This window comes from Labrus mixtus, unplaced genomic scaffold, assembly GCF_963584025.1.
Source record: "Labrus mixtus unplaced genomic scaffold, fLabMix1.1 SCAFFOLD_127, whole genome shotgun sequence".
NCBI lineage: Eukaryota > Metazoa > Chordata > Actinopteri > Labriformes > Labridae > Labrus > Labrus mixtus.
In genome coordinates this window covers 58,623-81,588 of record NW_026870345.1, presented here as the reverse complement: position 1 = coordinate 81,588, position 22,966 = coordinate 58,623, and the positions used below count along the sequence as shown (strand labels likewise).

At 42.9% G+C, this 22,966-nt stretch overlaps 1 protein-coding gene across 2 annotated transcripts; it reads right to left on the bottom strand.

The window, feature by feature from the left end:
• Nucleotides 1-1,890: 1,890 nt before the first annotated feature.
• ubxn4 (UBX domain protein 4) lies at nucleotides 1,891-21,605 on the bottom strand. 2 transcript variants are annotated; one of them, XM_061034430.1, is made up of 13 exons: nucleotides 21,447-21,605; nucleotides 20,194-20,296; nucleotides 17,269-17,297; nucleotides 16,263-16,381; nucleotides 15,855-16,005; nucleotides 15,482-15,548; nucleotides 15,339-15,393; nucleotides 14,914-15,078; nucleotides 14,655-14,782; nucleotides 13,982-14,084; nucleotides 10,067-10,198; nucleotides 2,980-3,197; nucleotides 1,891-2,590 (listed from the first exon to the last, which is right to left on the bottom strand). In XM_061034430.1, the coding sequence occupies exons 1-13, from the start codon at nucleotides 21,526-21,528 to the stop codon at nucleotides 2,452-2,454; spliced, it is 1,491 nt and encodes a 496-aa protein (XP_060890413.1). In that variant the 5' UTR covers nucleotides 21,529-21,605; the 3' UTR covers nucleotides 1,891-2,451. The 2 variants fall into 2 exon arrangements, with proteins under 2 accessions (XP_060890413.1, XP_060890412.1); XM_061034429.1 differs by lacking the exon at nucleotides 17,269-17,297 and adding an exon at nucleotides 18,415-18,443 and having other exon boundaries at nucleotides 21,447-21,604.
• Nucleotides 21,606-22,966: the final 1,361 nt, after the last annotated feature.

The window sequence follows — 22,966 nt, the reverse complement described above, 5'->3', positions numbered from 1 at the left end:
TACTTTGGACTCGTCAGCTGAGCTGTCTGAGAGTTTCTTAAAGTGAAATGAGACATTCAAAGATGCAGCCGTGTCCTTCTTTTACATCACTGAGACTGTGCCCGAAATCACTCCCTATTCACTATATACTACACTATATTGTGACCATACCATTTTGTAGTGCTGCCTGAATTCTGAGTGAACAAGATCATACCCTATATAGTCCAGTCAATGTATCCCAGAGTGCATTGTGAAAGTAGTGTACAGCCAATGGTCGCTATCCGAGCAATGTGTACCATCATGCATTGCGGTTCAAAGATTTTTACGAGCAGAGGTTGCCGTTTGACTCGACTGCTCTCAGATGGACGACAGGAGCGTGAACACAGAAACACAACAAAGTTCATATTTGGAGCGTTTTGAATGAAATCTGGGATCAGTTTAAATAAAGAGTCACAGATCGTTAACGTTACTGACGGTAGTTTGTCCTGATGATGAAGACAGACACGAGACCAGAGTCTGTGAGCGTGAAGAAATTAGTTCCATTATATCTCTAATTCAATATTTTTATATTTACTTATTATTTGTAAATGTTTTGTGAGTTGTCAGTATAACTTAAGTTATCACTGAAGTTCATGTCGTTATTTACCGTTATTATTGATCCTCGGCCGTTGCTAAGATGCACGTTTTAGTTGCGCGACAACAATGACGTCACTGTCAGCGGCCGGAGAGTGAGCGAGTAGCGTCTAAAATGTTTTTTAATTTTGATGAGTGAGTGCACGATTGAGTCCACTACATATAACTCATTACAGAATGTGGAGGGAATGAGTGATTTCGGACACAGCCTCTGACAACAGGGAGACACGGAGGAGGACTATCTACGGTGAGCATAAAGGGACAAAATAACATGAGATTAATCATGATTAACTTATTAATGTTGACAACCCTACTTATTTTATTTCTACACGATAGCTCTTTTCAAAACTGTGCAAATGTATGCTTATAAACTTGCAAATTACAGTAGATATAGTAATATATTGTATGGCTTATTATGTCAGTGAATAGAGGCTAACGTCATTGTAGGCTGAGGTCACGTAGGATACTGAGTGTCAGCCCTCAGCCTGGATGCTGCAAACAATCAATCGTTATTTGTACAGCGCCAATTCATAACAAGTGTTATCTGGAGACTCTTTACTAAAGAGCATACGGGATAACATGCAAGAAGGATTTCTCCTTTGTATTCCTCTCGTTCCTGTTGTCCACACTTCCTTGCCGCTGAGGCGGAGGTCGGAGCAGATCGTGCATAAAAACTTCTTTAACGGAAAGGACCAGTTTAAGATGATGTAATATTTTTAACAAGCTGGAACTATGATGTTATGTCAATACAGCCAAAGGCCATGTAGTCAAAGTAGGACATGATGTTAAGGTGATGAATATAATCTGACCCCCCTCCAGTCCAGACCATCAATGATCAGAAACCAGCATTGTGATCATTACTAACCATAACCTCAGGCTTTTTGGTGCCCTAACCCCTACTCAGAGAAAGACTGGGTATGCTGAACTCTGTTGTGAACCCTTCAGCTGTACGGATTCAACGACGTCAGAGCTTTCAATTTACAGACGACACAAAGTGTGGACAGTTGGGAGAGTGACATAACCCTCTTTGTTGTACTTATTCTACAGTTTTTTTCATCATGAAACATATGTTTAAGCAAAATAAATAAAGGACTATAACGAGTCAAGGTTTTCAGTTATTTTGAATGTCATCAATGAACTCTTTGGTTTGCTCTCCATTGACCCTCCTTATCAAGAGATGATCCACACAGTACTAGTTAGAGTTAACCAATAACTAGTTAGAGTTCTATTAAAGTTAACCAATAACTAGTTAAGTTAACCAAAAAACCCCACGTCTCAGACCTTGTGAAAAACACGCTGCTTTATTTTTCATAGTTACTTAGATCTACAGAAGCCATCCACTGTTGGTACCAACAGGTGTGTGTGTGTGTGTGTGTGTGTGTGATAAAACATGTTAAACAAAACGGTCTGCGGTCAAAGGTCAGGTAATCATCCTGGTGAGTTCAAAGTTGAACGATCAGAGAGACTCCATCAGCTGGCTCACATTACAACAGGTAGGTCAAAGGTCACTGACAGCAGAGCATTATAGAGAGTTAGGCCTGGTTCACATAGTCCTGGTATTCATTGACCTGGTCTACATAGACCAGTTAAACATAGACCAGGGCTACATAGACCGGGTTTACATAGACTTGTTTGGACCTGGTTGGTTCCGACTGTGCTGTTACCTGAGCCGGTCTAGGGTAAACCAGGATCAGACACACTCTTACCCTGACCCTGAGCCCAGAGAGGATCAATAAATGATTATTGATTTAATGAACAAGCATGGAGCAGAGCCTTGAACACAGGAGGAGAAGATAAGGATCAGACTGAACTATTACAGCACAAAGCCTGAGGGGGGCGCTACATCTGCTGGGTGGAGTTCCCGTTCCAGGTGTTGTTGTCATCCTCGCTGTCCTCCTGAGTCCTCAGACGGCAAACTTTACCGTCTTTCTTGAAGTCTCTGGGACGTTTCTCCACCGAGTGTTTGGACAGAGTTTCCCTGGGGGAAGACACATGCATCATAAATAATACACACACACACACACACACACACACACACACACACACACACACACACACACACACACACACACACACACACACACACACACACACACACACACACACACACACACACACACACACACACACACACACACACACACACACACACACACACACACACACACACTCTCTCTGCTAAAATGTAAAGCCTCCCTAAGGTTATTATTACCAAGTACCTCACAGAACCTGAAGGTTCTTAACCCCCCTCTGTTGACCTTTAATTAAAGAAAAAGTGAATAGGATTCTACATGTAGGACCCTAACCCCCCATGAGGGAGCATCCTTCAGGAGGACAGGTGTTACCCGGAAAGCAGTTCCACCTTACCGCTTTGTTTTGTCCGATGCTGCTGTGGAGTTTGTGTAGGAGTTGGACTGGTGCTGGACGGGGTCTCTGGATGACGTTCCAGGAGGGGGCGGGGCTGTAAACAGGAAGGAGCTGAGGAATCTCCACACAGCCAGCAGAGGGTAGAGGAGCGTGCCCAGAACCGCCCAGATACTGCCCCCAGAGGACTGAGCCACCGTGTTAGAAGGTCTACTAGACTGCTGCAAGGACCAATCACAATAGATGCATTAGACACTGACTAGAGACACGTCAGACACTGACTAAAGACACGTCTAAACAACAGACACGTCAGACACTGACTAGAGACACGTCAGACACTGACTAAAGACATGTCAGACACTGACTGGAGACACGTCAGACACTGACTAAAGACACGTCAAAACTACAGACACGTCAGACACTGACTAGAGACACGTCAGACACTAACTAAAGACACGTCAGACAATGACTGGAGACACGTCAGACACTGACTAGAGACACGTCAGACACTGACTAAAGACACGTCAAAACAACAGACACGTCAGACACTGACTGGAGACACGTCAGACACTGACTAAAGACACGTCAGACACTGACTGGAGACACGTCAGACACTGACTAGAGACACGTCAGACACTGACTGGAGACACGTCAGACACTGACTAAAGACACGTCAAAACTACAGACACGTCAGACACTGACTAGAGACACGTCAGACACTAACTAAAGACACGTCAGACAATGACTGGAGACACGTCAGACACTGACTAGAGACACGTCAGACACTGACTAAAGACACGTCAAAACAACAGACACGTCAGACACTGACTGGAGACACGTCAGACACTGACTAAAGACACGTCAGACACTGACTGGAGACACGTCAGACACTGACTAGAGACACGTCAGACACTGACTAAAGACACGTCTAAACAACAGACACGTCAGACACTGACTAGAGACCCGTCAGACACTGACTAAAGACACGTCAGACACTGACTAGAGACACGTCAGACACTGACTAAAGACACGTCAGACACTGACTGGAGACACGTCAGACACTGACTAAAGACACGTCAGACACTGACTGGAGACACGTCAGACACTGACTAGAGACACGTCAGACACTGACTAAAGACACGTCTAAACAACAGACACGTCAGACACTGACTAGAGACCCGTCAGACACTGACTAAAGACACGTCAGACACTGACTGGAGACACGTCAGACACTGACTAAAGACACGTCAAAACTACAGACACGTCAGACACTAACTAGAGACACGTCAGACACTAACTAAAGACACGTCAGACACTGACTGGAGACACGTCAGACACTGACTAGAGACACGTCAGACACTGACTGGAGACACGTCAGACACTGACTAGAGACACGTCAGACACTGACTAAAGACACGTCAGACACTGACTGGAGACACGTCAGACACTGACTAAAGACACGTCAGACACTGACTAAAGACACGTCAAAACAACAGACACGTCAGACACTGACTAGAGACACGTCAGACACTGACTAAAGACACGTCAGACACTGACTGGAGACACGTCAGACACTGACTGGAGACACGTCAGACACTGACTAGAGACACGTCAGACACTGACTAGAGACACGTCAAAACAACAGACACGTCAGACACTGACTAGAGACACGTCAGACACATCAGACACTGACTGGAGACACGTCAGACACTGACTGGAGACACGTCAGACACTGACTAGAGACGCGTCAGACACTGACTGGAGACACGTCAGAAACTGATTAGAGACACGTCAGACACTGACTAAAGACACGTCAAAACAACAGACACGTCAGACACTGACTAGAGACGCGTCAGACACTGACTAAAGACACGTCAAAACAACAGACACGTCAGACACTGACTAGAGAGGCGTCAGACACTGACTAAAGACACGTCAAAACAACAGACACGTCAGACACTGACTAGAGACGCGTCAGACACTGACTAGAGTCACGTCAAAACAACAGACACGTCAAAACAACAGACACGTCAAAACAACAGACACGTCAGACACTGACTAAAGACACGTCAAAACAACAGACACGCCAAAACAACAGACACATCAGACACTGACTAGAGACACGTCAAAACAACAGACGCGTCAGACACTGACTAGAGACACGTCAGACACTGACTGGAGACACGTCAAAACAACAGACGCGTCAGACACTGACTAGAGACACGTCAAAACAACAGACATGTCAGACACTGACTAGAGACACATCAGACACGTCAGACACTGACTAGAGACACGTCAGACACTGACTGGAGACACGTCAGACACTGACTAGAGACACGTCAGACACTGACTGGAGACATGTCAGACACTGACTGGAGACATGTCAGACACTGACTAAAGACACGTCAAAACAACAGACACGTCAGACACTGACTAGAGACGCGTCAGACACTGACTAAAGACACGTCAAAACAACAGACACGTCAGACACTAACTAGAGACACGTCAGACACTAACTAAAGACACGTCAGACACTGACTGGAGACACGTCAGACACTGACTAGAGACACGTCAGACACTGACTGGAGACACGTCAGACACTGACTAGAGACACGTCAGACACTGACTGGAGACACGTCAGACACTGACTAAAGACACGTCAGACACTGACTGGAGACACGTCAGACACTGACTAAAGACACGTCAGACACTGACTAAAGACACGTCAAAACAACAGACACGTCAGACACTGACTAGAGACACGTCAGACACTGACTAGAGACACGTCAGACACTGACTAAAGACACGTCAGACACTGACTGGAGACACGTCAGACACTGACTGGAGACACGTCAGACACTGACTAGAGACACGTCAGACACTGACTAGAGACACGTCAAAACAACAGACACGTCAGACACTGACTAGAGACACGTCAGACACATCAGACACTGACTGGAGACACGTCAGACACTGACTGGAGACACGTCAGACACTGACTAGAGACGCGTCAGACACTGACTGGAGACACGTCAGAAACTGATTAGAGACACGTCAGACACTGACTAAAGACACGTCAAAACAACAGACACGTCAGACACTGACTAGAGACGCGTCAGACACTGACTAAAGACACGTCAAAACAACAGACACGTCAGACACTGACTAGAGACGCGTCAGACACTGACTAAAGACACGTCAAAACAACAGACACGTCAGACACTGACTAGAGATGCGTCAGACACTGACTGGAGACACGTCAGACACTGACTAGAGACGCGTCAGACACTGACTGGAGACACGTCAGACACTGACTAGAGACACGTCAGTCACTGACTAGAGACACGTCAGACACTGACTGGAGACACGTCAAAACAACAGACACATCAGACACTGACTAGAGTCACGTCAAAACAACAGACACGTCAAAACAACAGACACGTCAAAACAACAGACACGTCAGACACTGACTAAAGACACGTCAAAACAACAGACACGCCAAAACAACAGACACATCAGACACTGACTAGAGACACGTCAAAACAACAGACGCGTCAGACACTGACTAGAGACACGTCAGACACTGACTGGAGACACGTCAAAACAACAGACGCGTCAGACACTGACTAGAGACACGTCAAAACAACAGACATGTCAGACACTGACTAGAGACACATCAGACACGTCAGACACTGACTAGAGACACGTCAGACACTGACTGGAGACACGTCAGACACTGACTAGAGACACGTCAGACACTGACTGGAGACATGTCAGACACTGACTGGAGACATGTCAGACACTGACTAAAGACACGTCAAAACAACAGACACGTCAGACACTGACTAGAGACACGTCAGACACTGAATAAAGACACGTCAGACACTGACTAGAGACACGTCAAAACAACAGACACGTCAGACACTGACTAGAGACATGTCAGACACTGACTAGAGACACGTCAAAACAACAGACACGTCAGACACTGACTAGAGACACGTCAAAACAACAGACACGTCAGACACTGACTAGAGACACGTCAGACACTGACTAGAGACACGTCAGACACTGACTAGAGACAGGTCAAAACAACGGACACGTCAGACACCGACTAGAGACACGTCAGACACTGATTAGAGACACGTCAAAACAACAGACACGTCAGACACTGACTAGAGACATGTCAGACACTGACTAGAGACACGTCAAAACAACAGACACGTCAGACACTGACTAGAGACACGTCAAAACAATGGACACGTCAGACACTGACTAGAGACATGTCAGACACTGACTAGAGACACGTCAAAACAACAGACACGTCAGACACTGACTAGAGACACGTCAAAACAACAGACACGTCAGACACTGACTAGAGACACGTCAAAACAACGGACACGTCAGACACTGACTAGAGACACGTCAGACACTGACTAGAGACATGTCAGACACTGACTAGAGACACGTCAAAACAACAGACACGTCAGACACTGACTAGAGACACGTCAAAACAATGGACACGTCAGACACTGACTAGAGACATGTCAGACACTGACTAGAGACACGTCAAAACAACAGACACGTCAGACACTGACTAGAGACACGTCAAAACAACGGACACGTCAGACACTGACTGGAGACACGTCAGACACTGACTAGAGACATGTCAGACACTGACTAGAGACACGTCAAAACAATGGACACGTCAGACACTGACTAGAGACACGTCAGACACTGACTGGAGACACGTCAGACACTGACTAGAGACACGTCAGACACTGACTAGAGACACGTCAAAACAACAGACACGTCAGACACTGACTAGAGACACGTCAGACACATCAGACACTGACTGGAGACACGTCAGACACTGACTGGAGACACGTCAGACACTGACTAGAGACGCGTCAGACACTGACTGGAGACACGTCAGAAACTGATTAGAGACACGTCAGACACTGACTAAAGACACGTCAAAACAACAGACACGTCAGACACTGACTAGAGACGCGTCAGACACTGACTAAAGACACGTCAAAACAACAGACACGTCAGACACTGACTAGAGACGCGTCAGACACTGACTAAAGACACGTCAAAACAACAGACACGTCAGACACTGACTAGAGATGCGTCAGACACTGACTGGAGACACGTCAGACACTGACTAGAGACGCGTCAGACACTGACTGGAGACACGTCAGACACTGACTAGAGACACGTCAGTCACTGACTAGAGACACGTCAGACACTGACTGGAGACACGTCAAAACAACAGACACATCAGACACTGACTAGAGTCACGTCAAAACAACAGACACGTCAAAACAACAGACACGTCAAAACAACAGACACGTCAGACACTGACTAAAGACACGTCAAAACAACAGACACGCCAAAACAACAGACACATCAGACACTGACTAGAGACACGTCAAAACAACAGACGCGTCAGACACTGACTAGAGACACGTCAGACACTGACTGGAGACACGTCAAAACAACAGACGCGTCAGACACTGACTAGAGACACGTCAAAACAACAGACATGTCAGACACTGACTAGAGACACATCAGACACGTCAGACACTGACTAGAGACACGTCAGACACTGACTGGAGACACGTCAGACACTGACTAGAGACACGTCAGACACTGACTGGAGACATGTCAGACACTGACTGGAGACATGTCAGACACTGACTAAAGACACGTCAAAACAACAGACACGTCAGACACTGACTAGAGACACGTCAGACACTGAATAAAGACACGTCAGACACTGACTAGAGACACGTCAAAACAACAGACACGTCAGACACTGACTAGAGACATGTCAGACACTGACTAGAGACACGTCAAAACAACAGACACGTCAGACACTGACTAGAGACACGTCAAAACAACAGACACGTCAGACACTGACTAGAGACACGTCAGACACTGACTAGAGACACGTCAGACACTGACTAGAGACAGGTCAAAACAACGGACACGTCAGACACCGACTAGAGACACGTCAGACACTGATTAGAGACACGTCAAAACAACAGACACGTCAGACACTGACTAGAGACATGTCAGACACTGACTAGAGACACGTCAAAACAACAGACACGTCAGACACTGACTAGAGACACGTCAAAACAATGGACACGTCAGACACTGACTAGAGACATGTCAGACACTGACTAGAGACACGTCAAAACAACAGACACGTCAGACACTGACTAGAGACACGTCAAAACAACAGACACGTCAGACACTGACTAGAGACACGTCAAAACAACGGACACGTCAGACACTGACTAGAGACACGTCAGACACTGACTAGAGACATGTCAGACACTGACTAGAGACACGTCAAAACAACAGACACGTCAGACACTGACTAGAGACACGTCAAAACAATGGACACGTCAGACACTGACTAGAGACATGTCAGACACTGACTAGAGACACGTCAAAACAACAGACACGTCAGACACTGACTAGAGACACGTCAAAACAACGGACACGTCAGACACTGACTGGAGACACGTCAGACACTGACTAGAGACATGTCAGACACTGACTAGAGACACGTCAAAACAATGGACACGTCAGACACTGACTAGAGACACGTCAGACACTGACTAGAGACACGTCAGACACTGACTAGAGACACGTCAAAACAACGGACACGTCAGACACTGACTGGAGACACGTCAGACACTGACTAGAAACACGTCAGACACTGACTAGAGACGCATCAAAACAACGGACACGTCAGACACTGACTAGAGACACGTCAGACACTGACTAGAGACACGTCAGACACGTCAGACACTGACTAGAGACACGTCAGACACTGACTAGAGACATGTAACAACATGTTTCCCCATCCTGCCTTATAGAAGCTAAGCTAATGTTTTACCATGAACAGAGCAGACTTACATCCCCCTGCTAACTTTCTTAACAATTATTTTTAAACCAGCTGTCTGACCGTCAGTTAGTCTAGTACCGACACCGAAACTGGTCAGCTTGTTTCACTCTCCTGGACTCGACCAGAACATGTTTCGCAGACTTGGCTGAGACTCGTTAAACTCACTGGCAGCAGCACTATGGAAGCACTGGGAGCCAGTTCCAGCTCCAGCAAAGTCCGCTCGAGGTCTTCATTGGTGAACTCCCGCCGAGGGAACATTGTTGCCAAGGAGAAGTTGCCATAGCGATTTCCCACTTCCTGAAACAGGAGCAGCACATAATGACAAATGAGAGGGTTATCGTGATTTCACTCAGACAGTCTGTACATGGCATGGCTCTGAATCCTGGGCCCAATGAACAATCCTCCTCCAAGTTCACAAGTGGTAGACGTACAGGAGTGCACACTATTTAAATTTTTTTTTTTTTCCAAGGTCTTTTTATTTTTCAAATATATCACAAAAACATAAACAACAACAGCACAAACATAAGACAGTCAGAAAGGAAACCTTTCCAATCCACAAATCCCCGAGCACTGGATCATCAGTAAGCCTGCAGCCAGCCAATAAATAACAGACAGAAAATAATAAAATACATTAAAAAAACAAAACAGAAAAAAGAAAAAAATAATAAAACAATAAAAAGATGACATAGTTATGTTATTAGCTGTCATATCTTCAACAAAATATATAGAATTTCCTGGTGCAACCTCTTATAGTATATCTGATTTTCTCTAAGTGGACAAGAAACATGACCTCCCTTATCCATTGGCCATATGTCCTTCCATTTAGATAATATTAGTCTTCTGGCCAAAAGGGAGCAAAAGGCTATCATATTGGTTTGGTGCCCATTAACAGGAGTGTTCATTGGGGCAACACCAAACAGAGAGATCAGTGGAGAGGGGTCTACCGTTGTCCCACATATTCTTGAAAAGGTCTCAAAAACAGAGCACCAGAAACCAAGAAGTTTTGGGCATGTCCAGAACATATGTGACAAAGTGGCAGGAGCCTGTTTACAACGATCACATGTTGGGTCAAGATCTGTTTTAAATTTAGCTAGTTTATCTTTGGACCAATGCAAACGACGAACAACTTTAAACTGAATTACAGCGTGCACACGAGGAGGAATAAATATGAATAAGTATGACTTCATGCCAAACTGCCTCTGCAATTACCCCACCCAGGTCTGCCTCCCACTTATTCTTAAGGCTCTCCAGACCAGTAACATTATGTGAGTTGAGCAATATATAAATGTATGTTTGGTGTCCATTTTACATTTCAAAATTGAATCTAGCAGGGAAACCGGCGAGCATTGAGGGAAGTAATCAGAGTTAGATGCTACAAAATTCCTGAGTTGCAAATACCTGTAAAAATGTGACTTGTGAATCTTAAATTTATTTGATAAGCACACTATTTAAGTTAACGAGTGTGAGGACTAGAGGAGTGCACACTATTTAAGTTAACGAGTGTGAGGACTAGAGGAGTGCACACTATTTAAGTTAACGAGTGTGAGGAGCAGAGGAGTGTACACTATTTAAGTTAACGAGTGTGAGGAGCAGAGGAGTGTACACTATTTAAGTTAACGAGTGTGAGGAGTAGAGGAGTGCACACTATTTAAGTTAACGAGTGTGAGGAGTATAACGAGTGTGAGGAGTATAACGAGTGTGAGGAGTAGAGGAGTGTACACTATTTAAGTTAACGAGTGTGAGGAGTATAACGAGTGTGAGGACTAGAAGAGTGCACACTATTTAAGTTAACGAGTGTGAGGACTAGAGGAGTGGACACTATTTAAGTTAACGAGTGTGAGGAGTAGAGGAGTGTACACTATTTAAGTTAACGAGTGTGAGGAGTAGAGGAGTGTACACTATTTAAGTTAACGAGTGTGAGGAGTAGAGGAGTGCACACTATTTAAGTTAACGAGTGTTAGGAGTATAACGAGTGTGAGGACTAGAGGAGTGCACACTATTTAAGTTAACGAGTGTGAGGACTAGAGGAGTGCACACTATTTAAGTTAACAAGTGTGAGGAGTAGATGAGTGCACACTATTTAAGTTAACGAGTGTGAGGAGTAGAGGAGTGCACACTATTTAAGTTAACGAGTGTGAGGACTAGAGGAGTGCACACTATTTAAGTTAACGAGTGTGAGGAGTAGAGGAGTGCACACTATTTAAGTTAACGAGTGTGAGGAGTAGAGAAGTGTACACTATTTAAGTTAACGAGTGTGAGGAGTATAACGAGTGTGAGGAGTAGAGGAGTGCACACTATTTAAGTTAACGAGTGTGAGGAGTAGAGAAGTGGACACTATTTAAGTTAACGAGTGTGAGGAGTAGAGGAGTGCACACTATTTAAGTTAACGAGTGTGAGGAGTAGAGGAGTGCACACTATTTAAGTTAACGAGTGTGAGGACTAGAGGAGTGCACACTATTTAAGTTAACGAGTGTGAGGAGCAGAGGAGTGTACACTATTTAAGTTAACGAGTGTGAGGAGTATAACGAGTGTGAGGACTAGAAGAGTGCACACTATTTAAGTTAACGAGTGTGAGGACTAGAGGAGTGGACACTATTTAAGTTAACGAGTGTGAGGAGTAGAGGAGTGTACACTATTTAAGTTAACGAGTGTGAGGAGTAGAGGAGTGTACACTATTTAAGTTAACGAGTGTGAGGAGTAGAGGAGTGCACACTATTTAAGTTAACGAGTGTTAGGAGTATAACGAGTGTGAGGACTAGAGGAGTGCACATTATTTAAGTTAACGAGTGTGAGGACTAGAGGAGTGCACACTATTTAAGTTAACAAGTGTGAGGAGTAGATGAGTGCACACTATTTAAGTTAACGAGTGTGAGGAGTAGAGGAGTGCACACTATTTAAGTTAACGAGTGTGAGGACTAGAGGAGTGCACACTATTTAAGTTAACGAGTGTGAGGAGTAGAGGAGTGCACACTATTTAAGTTAACGAGTGTGAGGAGTAGAGAAGTGTACACTATTTAAGTTAACGAGTGTGAGGAGTATAACGAGTGTGAGGAGTAGAGGAGTGCACACTATTTAAGTTAACGAGTGTGAGGAGTAGAGGAGTGCACACTATTTAAGTTAACGAGTGTGAGGAGTAGAGAAGTGTACACTATTTAAGTTAACGAGTGTGAGGAGTAGAGGAGTGCACACTATTTAAGTTAACGAGTGTGAGGAGTAGAGAAGTGTACACTATTTAAGTTAATGAGTGTGAGGAGTATAACGAGTGTGAGGAGTAGAGGAGTGCACACTATTTAAGTTAACGAGTGTGAGGAGTAGAGAAGTGGACACTATTTAAGTTAACGAGTGTGAGGAGTAGAGGAGTGAACACTATTTAAGTTAACGAGTGTGAGGAGTAGAGAAGTGTACACTATTTAAGTTAACGAGTGTGAGGAGTATAACGAGTGTGAGGAGTAGAGGAGTGCACACTATTTAAGTTAACGAGTGTGAGGAGTAGAGAAGTGCACACTATTTAAGTTAACGAGTGTGAGGAGTAGAGGAGTGCACACTATTTAAGTTAACGAGTGTGAGGAGTAGAGGAGTACACTATTTAAGTTAACGAGTGTGAGGAGTAGAGAAGTGGACACTATTTAAGTTAATGAGTGTGAGGAGTATAACGAGTGTGAGGAGTAGAGGAGTGCACACTATTTAAGTTAACGAGTGTGAGGAGTAGAGGAGTGCACACTATTTAAGTTAACGAGTGTGAGGAGTAGAGGAGTACACTATTTAAGTTAACGAGTGTGAGGAGTAGAGAAGTGGACACTATTTAAGTTAACGAGTGTGAGGAGTAGAGGAGTGCACACTATTTAAGTTAACGAGTGTGAGGAGTAGAGGAGTGCACACTATTTAAGTTAACGAGTGTGAGGAGTAGAGGAGTACACTATTTAAGTTAACGAGTGTGAGGAGTAGAGGAGTGCACACTATTTAAGTTAACGAGTGTGAGGAGTAGAGGAGTGCACACTATTTAAGTTAAGTAGTAGAGGAGAGACAGAGAGGACACAGTGGTAGTCAACTCTTTACAGGTAGAAGGAAACAGAAACACACCTGGACAGCAAAGTTTCGAGCCTCCTGCAGTCTGCTCTGTGACGGGAACTGGTTCGTGAAGGAAGAGCCGTCCGGGAGCCGGAACTGTATCCTCGCCACGGTGCTGTTAACACAAACCCACATTTCAATATCAGTACATACACACTATAGAAAAACAGACAGACAGACAGACACACAGACAGACACTCAGACAGACACACAGACAGACAGACACTCAGACAGACACACAGACACACACACAGACACACAGACACACAGACAGACAGACAGACACACAGACACACACACAGACACACAGACAGACACACAGACAGACAGACAGACAGACACTCAGACAGACACACAGACAGACAGACAGACAGACACACAGACAGACACACAGACAGACACACAGATAGACACACAGACACATACAGACACACAGACAGACAGACAGACAGACAGACACACACACAGACAGACACACAGACAGACACACAGATAGACAGACAGACAGACAGACAGACAGACAGACACACAGACAGACAGACAGACAGACAGACAAACACATACAGACACACAGACACACACACAGACAGACAGACACACAGACATACAGACAGACACACAGACAGACACACACACAGACAGACAGACACACAGACAGACACACAGATAGACACACAGGATGTACCTCCTCTCCCTGAGCAGCACCTCCCTCCGGGCCTCCTGCTCCGCCTGTCTCACCTGCTGGGCTGCCAGTTTAGCCGCTTGATCCTCCTCCTGGACTTTAGCGTAACGCGCCGCCCGGTCAGCGCGGTCCTGAACACGGAGAATATTATTATTATCATTTAATCTATATCTCTATATTATAAATATAAGGATCGGTTAGGTTGGATTTCGGGGTTTTGGGGGTCTCGGGTTTCGGGGGTGGATGTTGACGGTGACGTTACCATGGCAATCTGCTGTTTTACTCGCTCTCGGGCTGCTCTCTCCTCGGCTTTCTCTCGGTTCCTCTCCTCCAAGAGTCTCTTCGTCTTCTCGTCTTCCTGTTTCTTCTTGAAGTCCTGCACGTCTTTGCCCGTCTTCCTCCGCTCCATCTCCTTCCTGATCTCGTTCTGAGTCACAACAAACCGACCAATCAGAGACAAGAACGCCAAGGCTTCATCAAATCTCTACAGGAGCTAGCTCCTGCTAGCTCATTAAGCTAATGACACAGAGCACAAAAGTAACCAGGTAATCAAGCCAAACTTAAGGTCACTTCAATCAATCATTATTTGAATAGTGCCAATTCATAACAAGTGTTATCTGGAGACGCTTTATAAAAGAGCAGACGGGATAAAGCTATCAGACCTGAGTGCAGCACATGTTTCCTCACCTCGTCTTCTCCCACCTTCTTCTGCTCTCGTCTCTCCTCCAGTTTCTTCGTCAACCTGAAAGATTAAATGGAAAAATATATAAATGTAAACATGTAAAAGTAACTGGACAGTACACACATCACAGCTACAGGTGTGCTCTCACCTCTCCACTTTAGCTTCCAGGTTCTCGTCACTCTGATGCTGAGAGGAGGTTTGATCAGCAGGACTCACTGAGACACACACACGCGCACACGCACACACACAGAGTTTAATGCTGTTATCACGTTTACACTCCTAAACATTTCTACATAATTTCAGAAGGACTGCTCCTGATATTGAGTATTTAGAAAAGCGCTATATAAATCAAATTATGCTATAATGAGAATATTTGTCTTTCTATCAATGCTACGTGTAGTTCAACAGAATCACAATCTGAACGAAAGAGTGGAGAAGAACATAGACACAGACAGATAGAGCGAGAGAGTGAGAGATAGACAGAGAAACTCAAAGACACAGAGAGAGCTTCTTTGTCACACCTTTTGTTGTTTCTGCTGCTGACGTGACACCTCCTGATGGTCCTGGATCTGAATCTGGAGCTGGTTCTGGAGCTGGATGTGAAGCCCTGTTGTCATGGGGACTGTTCTCTGCAGGAGGCATTGTGTCTGGTCCAATCTGCTGAGCATGCATCTGTCAGAAAACAGGTTAAATTGTTTAGCATGCAGAACCATTAGGATAGGATAATACTTTATTGATGCCAGAGGGGAAATTCAGAAGAACTGCAGCCTACAGAGAGCTGAACGATGTAACATGAGGAGTGATCAGGAGGAATCACCTGTTAAATGCCTGATCTCTTAAGTGATCTGTGTATAATGTAGGCTGTTTATGATCTGGTCTGTCAAATGTTTATTATCTCACTTATAAGACACTGTTTATGGTAATATTACCTGCTTCACCCTGTGAATTCTGTTGATCAGCTCTTCAGCAGACACGCTGCCAGCGATGACCTCCAGTGGAATGCCATTGTCTCCGATGAAGAAGCTCGACGGTATGCACACCACTGGATCTTCACGGGAAAGGATTTAAGGAAAATGGCCCAAATGCTTTGTGTAAACTTCTGTTTGGACAAGCTGCAGGAAAGCTCCTCTCTGTCTCACGTTAGACCAATCACAGTCGTCATGACTACATATTTAACAATACATAGATCTTCACCTGGAACAGACTGCTCAAACATGTCACCTTAAGTTATAATGGAGAGGGATAATAAAAATCTGTTCGGCTGATCCCACATGGCTTATCAATACCTTCCTCACAGATCAATAACTCTCCTCACAGATCAGTAACTCTCCTCAGTGATCAGTAACTCTCCTAACAGATCAATAACTCTCCTCATAGATCAATAACTCTCCGAACAGATCAATAACTCTCCTCACAGATCAATAACTCTCCTAACAGATCAATAACTCTCCTCATAGATCAATAACTCTCCGAACAGATCAATAACTCTCCTCATAGATCAATAACTCTCCTAACAGATCAATAACTCTCCTCATAGATCAATAACTCTCCGAACAGATCAATAACTCTCCTCACAGATCAATAACTCTCCTCACAGATCAATAACTCTCCTAACAGATCAATAACTCTCCTCAGTGATCAATAACTCTCCTAACAGATCAAAAACTCTCCTCATAGATCAATAACTCTCCTAACAGATCAGTAACTCTCCTCATAGATCAATAACTCCCCTAACAGATCAATAACTCTCCTCAGTGATCGATAACTCTCCTAACAGATCAGTAACTCTCCTAACAGATCAGTAACTCTCCTAACAGATCAATAACTCTCCTCAGTGATCAATAACTCTCCTAACAGATCTAAAAATCTCCTCAGTGATCAATAACTCTCTTTATAGATCATCATTTAATCAATAACTTAAGACAAAAAGGATACAGATCTGAGAAAACTGCACACAGGTATCACTTTGAAAAAGAAAGAATTCAAAACATGTTACAACACGTTAGAAACACATTACAAAATGTTACAACACGTTACAAACATGTTACAACATGTTACAACACGCTAGAAACACGTTACAAACATGTTACAACACGTTACAAACATGTTACAACACGTTACAAACATGTTACAACATGTTACAAACACGTTACAAAATGTTACAACACGTTACAAACACGTTACAAACACGTTACAACACGTTACAAACATGTTACAACAAGTTACAAACACGTTACAACACGTTAGAAACATGTTACAACACGTTACAACACGTTACAACACGTTAGAAACATGTTACAACACGTTACAAACACGTTACAACACGTTAGAAACATGTTACAACACGTTACAAACACGTTAGAAACATGTTACAACACGTTACAAACACGTTAGAAACATGTTACAACACGTTACAAACATGTTAGAAACATGTTAGAAACATGTTAGAAACACGTTACAACACGGTAGAAACACGTTACAACACGTTAGAAACACGTTACAACACGTTAGAAACACGTTACAAACATGTTACAACACATTACAAACACGTTACAAACATGTTACAACACATTACAAACATGTTACAACACGGTAGAAACATGTTACAACACATTCCAACACGTTACAACACGTTAGAAACATGTTACAACACGGTACAACAGATCAGTAACTCTCCTCACAGATCAATAACTCCCCTAACAGATCAATAACTCTCCTTAGTGATCGATAACTCTCCTAACAGATCAGTAACTCTCCTCACAGATCAATAACTCCCCTAACAGATCAATAACTCTCCTCAGTGATCGATAACTCTCCTAACAGATCAGTAACTCTCCTTACAGATCAATAACTCTCCTAACAGATCAATAACTCTCCTCAGTGATCAATAACTCCCCTAACAGATCAGTAACTCTCCTAACAGATCAATAACTCTCCTAACAGATCAATAACTCTCCTCAGTGATCAATAACTCCCCTAACAGATCAGTAACTCTCCTAACAGATCAATAACTCTCCTCAGTGATCAATAACTCGCTTCATAGATCATCATTTAATCAATAACTTAAGACAAAAAGGATACAGATCTGAGAAAACTGCACACAGGTATCACTTTGAAAAAGAAAGAATTCAAAACATGTTACAACACGTTAGAAACACATTACAAAATATTACAACACGTTAGAAACATGTTACAACATGTTACAAACATGTTACAACACGTTAAACATGTTACAACACGTCACAAACACGTTACAAACATGTTACATGTTACCACACGTTACCACACGTTACAAACACGTTACAACATGTTACAACACGTTACAAACACGTTACAACACGTTAGAAACATGTTACAACACGTTACAACACGTTAGAAACATGTTACAACACGTTAGAAACATGTTACAACACGGTAGAAACATGTTACAACACGGTAGAAACATGTTACAACACGTTAGAAACACGTTACAACACATTAGAAACATGTTACAACACATTAGAAACATGTTCCAAACATGTTACAACACATTACAAACATGTTACAACACGGTAGAAACATGTTACAACACGTTACAACACGTTAGAAACACATTACAACACGTTACAACACGTTAGAAACATGTTACAACACGTTAGAAACATGTTACAACACGGTAGAAACATGTTACAAACACGTTACAACACGTTAGAAACATGTTACAACACGGTAGAAACATGTTACAAACATGTTACAACACGTTACAACACGGTAGAAACACGTTACAACACGGTAGAAACATGTTACAACACGGTAGAAACACGTTACAACACGGTAGAAACACTGTGCCACCAACGGCACTGCGCTCTGCTCCATTTCAAATACGCAGCGAGTCTATTTTCACCGGAGTACACCGCAGGAACGCGTCAAGCTGAACAGAATATGACAGCCCGGACAGGAAATCAGACAAGGAAACGCACAGAGCATCCGGTCAATTTCAAAATAAAACACAATATACGGACTCGCGATCGTAATTTTCATCACTTTATCAACATTACGTCAAAACAGGAACCGAATGAACAACAATGCATCCTCAGAAAGACAAAGCAACATGTTGTTTGCATGTTTTTCTCTTTATTCCAGCGGGATCTTGTAGTTCTCCTGTGATGTGTCATGGGTGCGCTCCGCTGCGCTGACGTCGCAGAAACGGATCCAGTGTGAATGGGCGCGAGCCGTCCGACGGAGCAAAACCGTGGCGCTGACGGACCGTGGCGCGTAAGGAGTATGTGTGAATTGCGGGTAAGGCCTGCATGTCGGCGGTGAGGACGAGGAGCCCGGGCCGGCTCGAGCTGGGGCGGACTGGTAGTGTCGGTGCTCTCACTGTTTGTCTATGGACACAGACATAGAGTCTGTTTTCTGCCAGGAATTTCCAAGATCAATTCTGGAAGAAATCTCTGAATAAGTTGAGGAAATGGTCTTATGTGTTGAAGTAAATATGTCTGTAAATGTTTTTATTTCTATATTTCTACTGCTATACTGTATATTTTGGAGAAACTGTAACAATCGAATTTCCCTCTGGGATTAATAAAGTATTTCTGATTCTGAAATAGAAGACCTTAGTGGGAGTGGCCTTCGGTGCTGTGCATTCTGGGATTTGGTGTCTTTCATCCACGTGAGCCAAAAAAACACTTTCTGCCTTTTCTTGGCCAAGAAGGCACCAACTTCAAAATGTATTTCACATTTCTACATATATGACCCAATGTCAACACAGATTCATGTTTCAACGGGTGAAGAATCCCTTTAAGTATTCAGTATGAAGGCTAATATGACAGCAGGTGATTCTAAAGGAAGGACTGTGTTGACGTGAGATGTGGTCAATACCTCTTTCCGTCCACTCTGATGGCCACACAGCAGCTGTTTGCTGTTTCTGATACGATGTCATCCTCCCAGCTGGACATCAGCTGAGAAGACTGCTCGTCGTCTCCTAGAAACACACACACAGACAATATACAGGTGAATAAGGTGTTAAATGTTCGTTATATACAGGTGAATAAGGTGTTAAATGTTCGTTAAAGGTGATTAAGGTGTTAAATGTTCTTTACAGGTGAATAAGGTGTTAAATGTTTGTTATATACAGGTGAATAAGGTGTTAAATGTTCGTTACAGGTGAATAAGGTGTTAAATGTTCTTTACAGGTGAATAAGATGTTAAATGTTCGTTATATACAGGTGAATAAGGTGTTAAATGTTCTTTACAGGTGAATAAGGTGTTAAATGTTCGTTATATACAGGTGAATAAGGTGTTAAATGTTCTTTACAGGTGAATAAGGTGTTAAATGTTCTTTACAGGTGAATAAGGTGTTAAATGTTCTTTACAGGTGAATAAGGTGTTAAATGTTCGTTACAGGTGAATAAGGTGTTAAATGTTCGTTATATACAGGTGAATAAGGTGTTAAATGTTCTTTACAGGTGAATAAGGTGTTAAATGTTCGTTATATACAGGTGAATAAGGTGTTAAATGTTCTTTACAGGTGAATAAGGTGTTAAATGTTTGTTACAGGTGAATAAGGTGTTAAATGTTCTTTACAGGTGAATAAGGTGTTAAATGTTCGTTACAGGTGAATAAGGTGTTAAATGTTCGTTACAGGTGAATAAGGTGTTAAATGTTCGTTATATACAGGTGAATAAGGTGTTAAATGTTCTTTACAGGTGAATAAGGTGTTAAATGTTTGTTACAGGTGAATAAGGTGTTAAATGTTTGTTACAGGTGAATAAGGTGTTAAATGTTTGTTACAGGTGAATAAGGTGTTAAATGTTCATTACAGGTGATTAAGGTGTTAAATGTTCGTTACAGGTGATTAAGGTGTTAAATGTTCGTTACAGGTGATTAAGGTGTTAAATGTTCGTTACAGGTGAATAAGGTGTTAAATGTTCGTTACAGGTGATTAAGGTGTTAAATGTTCGTTACAGGTGAATAAGGTGTTAAATGGGTTAGCGCTGTTCACAGCTTAGTTCCTGCTAACGGTAGCTACATGCTAACACAAACAAACACACACACTGTGACACACTGACACACAGACAGACACACACACACACACACACACACAGACAGACACACCTGTGACACACACATACCTGTGATAACGACCACGAACACGGAGCCCCGCTGTTTAGCTGAGCTAATAGCGTCTGGAATGGAGCCCTGAAACCACAGCATGTTAGCCCGCTGTGTCTGTCTGTGCTAACAGCTAAGCTAACAGCTGAGTCACATTCTACTTCCTGAACACATCAGTTGGAAGGAGACACTTCCGGGACAAACTTACGGCACGTCACAGCTGACGTCATCTTTTATGGCGGTTGGCAGACAACGAATTTGTGAATTTGCGCAAAATCCAAATATCTAATGTCTACTACTTTCTGTACATAATATTAGCAATAATAATAATAACATTTAAAATAAAAAAATCAATTATATCTTCTCAATCAACTTAGTTTGTAAGGTACTGAAATGAAATCCTATAGCCTTCACTTTCTGAATTCTTTGGTAAGATTTCTGTTAAATCCAAACGTACTTTCTGTCAGGTTCTCCATCATCTGTCTTCTTTTTAAACTTCTGACATGTTCCACTGTCTCCTGTTATTAAAGGTTATTCCACTTTTTAAATCAGGTGATCCAGGACATTTTACAAACTACCATCCCATCTCAGTTCTTTCATGCTTTTCCAAAATATTAGAAAAACTAGTATAAAAGAGGGGTAGGTGGCGGATGAACATCGCACTTTTGAATGACGAGGGGTTTAGCAAAGAATTAGCTGAGGACCTGACCATGTTTTTTGATCTAAATGTGGGGACAACAGAGAAACTTTCCTCAGTGTGGGAGGCCAGAAGGAAAAGGGAAAATATGGGCCTATTGTCGAAGCTGGAAGCGGAAATTATTAAGTTGGAGAAGTCTCTATCAGAGCATTATACTGATGATTTATACAAGGACTTGTGTAACCTGAAGTTTAAATTAAATAATATATATAACAAAAAAGCAGAATATTCTCTTTTCCGACTACGAACTACTTTTTATGAAGGGACAAAGCAGGCAAACTACTGGCAAGACAATTAAAACAACAGACTAACAATAGCGTAATTCCTGTTATAAAAAAAGGGGATGTGTTAGTTTCATCGTCTAAAGAAATAAATGGGGTCTTTAAACAATTTTATGAAGACATATAAAATTGTTACAGCCTAATATATCCGTATCTTACTTATTGTAACATTGTATGGGCCAGCACTTTCCAAACATATCTTCATGAAATTCTATTACTTCAGAAAAGTTTTTTCAGAATGGCAACTTTCTCCAAGTCCTGTAAGTCCTCCCCACTTTTTCTGAAGTGTAACATATTAATATTCTTCAAATAAGTAGCTTTATTTTTAAAGTTAAATACATGAGTGCAAACTTGCCAGAAAGCTTTAAAGCATTTTTCATTTTTAATTCTCAAGTGAACTATTACTCAACTAGACAAACCAATAACCTACCAATGTGTCGTACATCTCGAGGACTCAATAAGATACTGTGGAGTCAAATTATGGAACACGCATCTTTATTTACTTGATGATTTTTTGTCTTTTTCTAGATACAAATTGAGACTCAGAAATTCTTTGATGTCA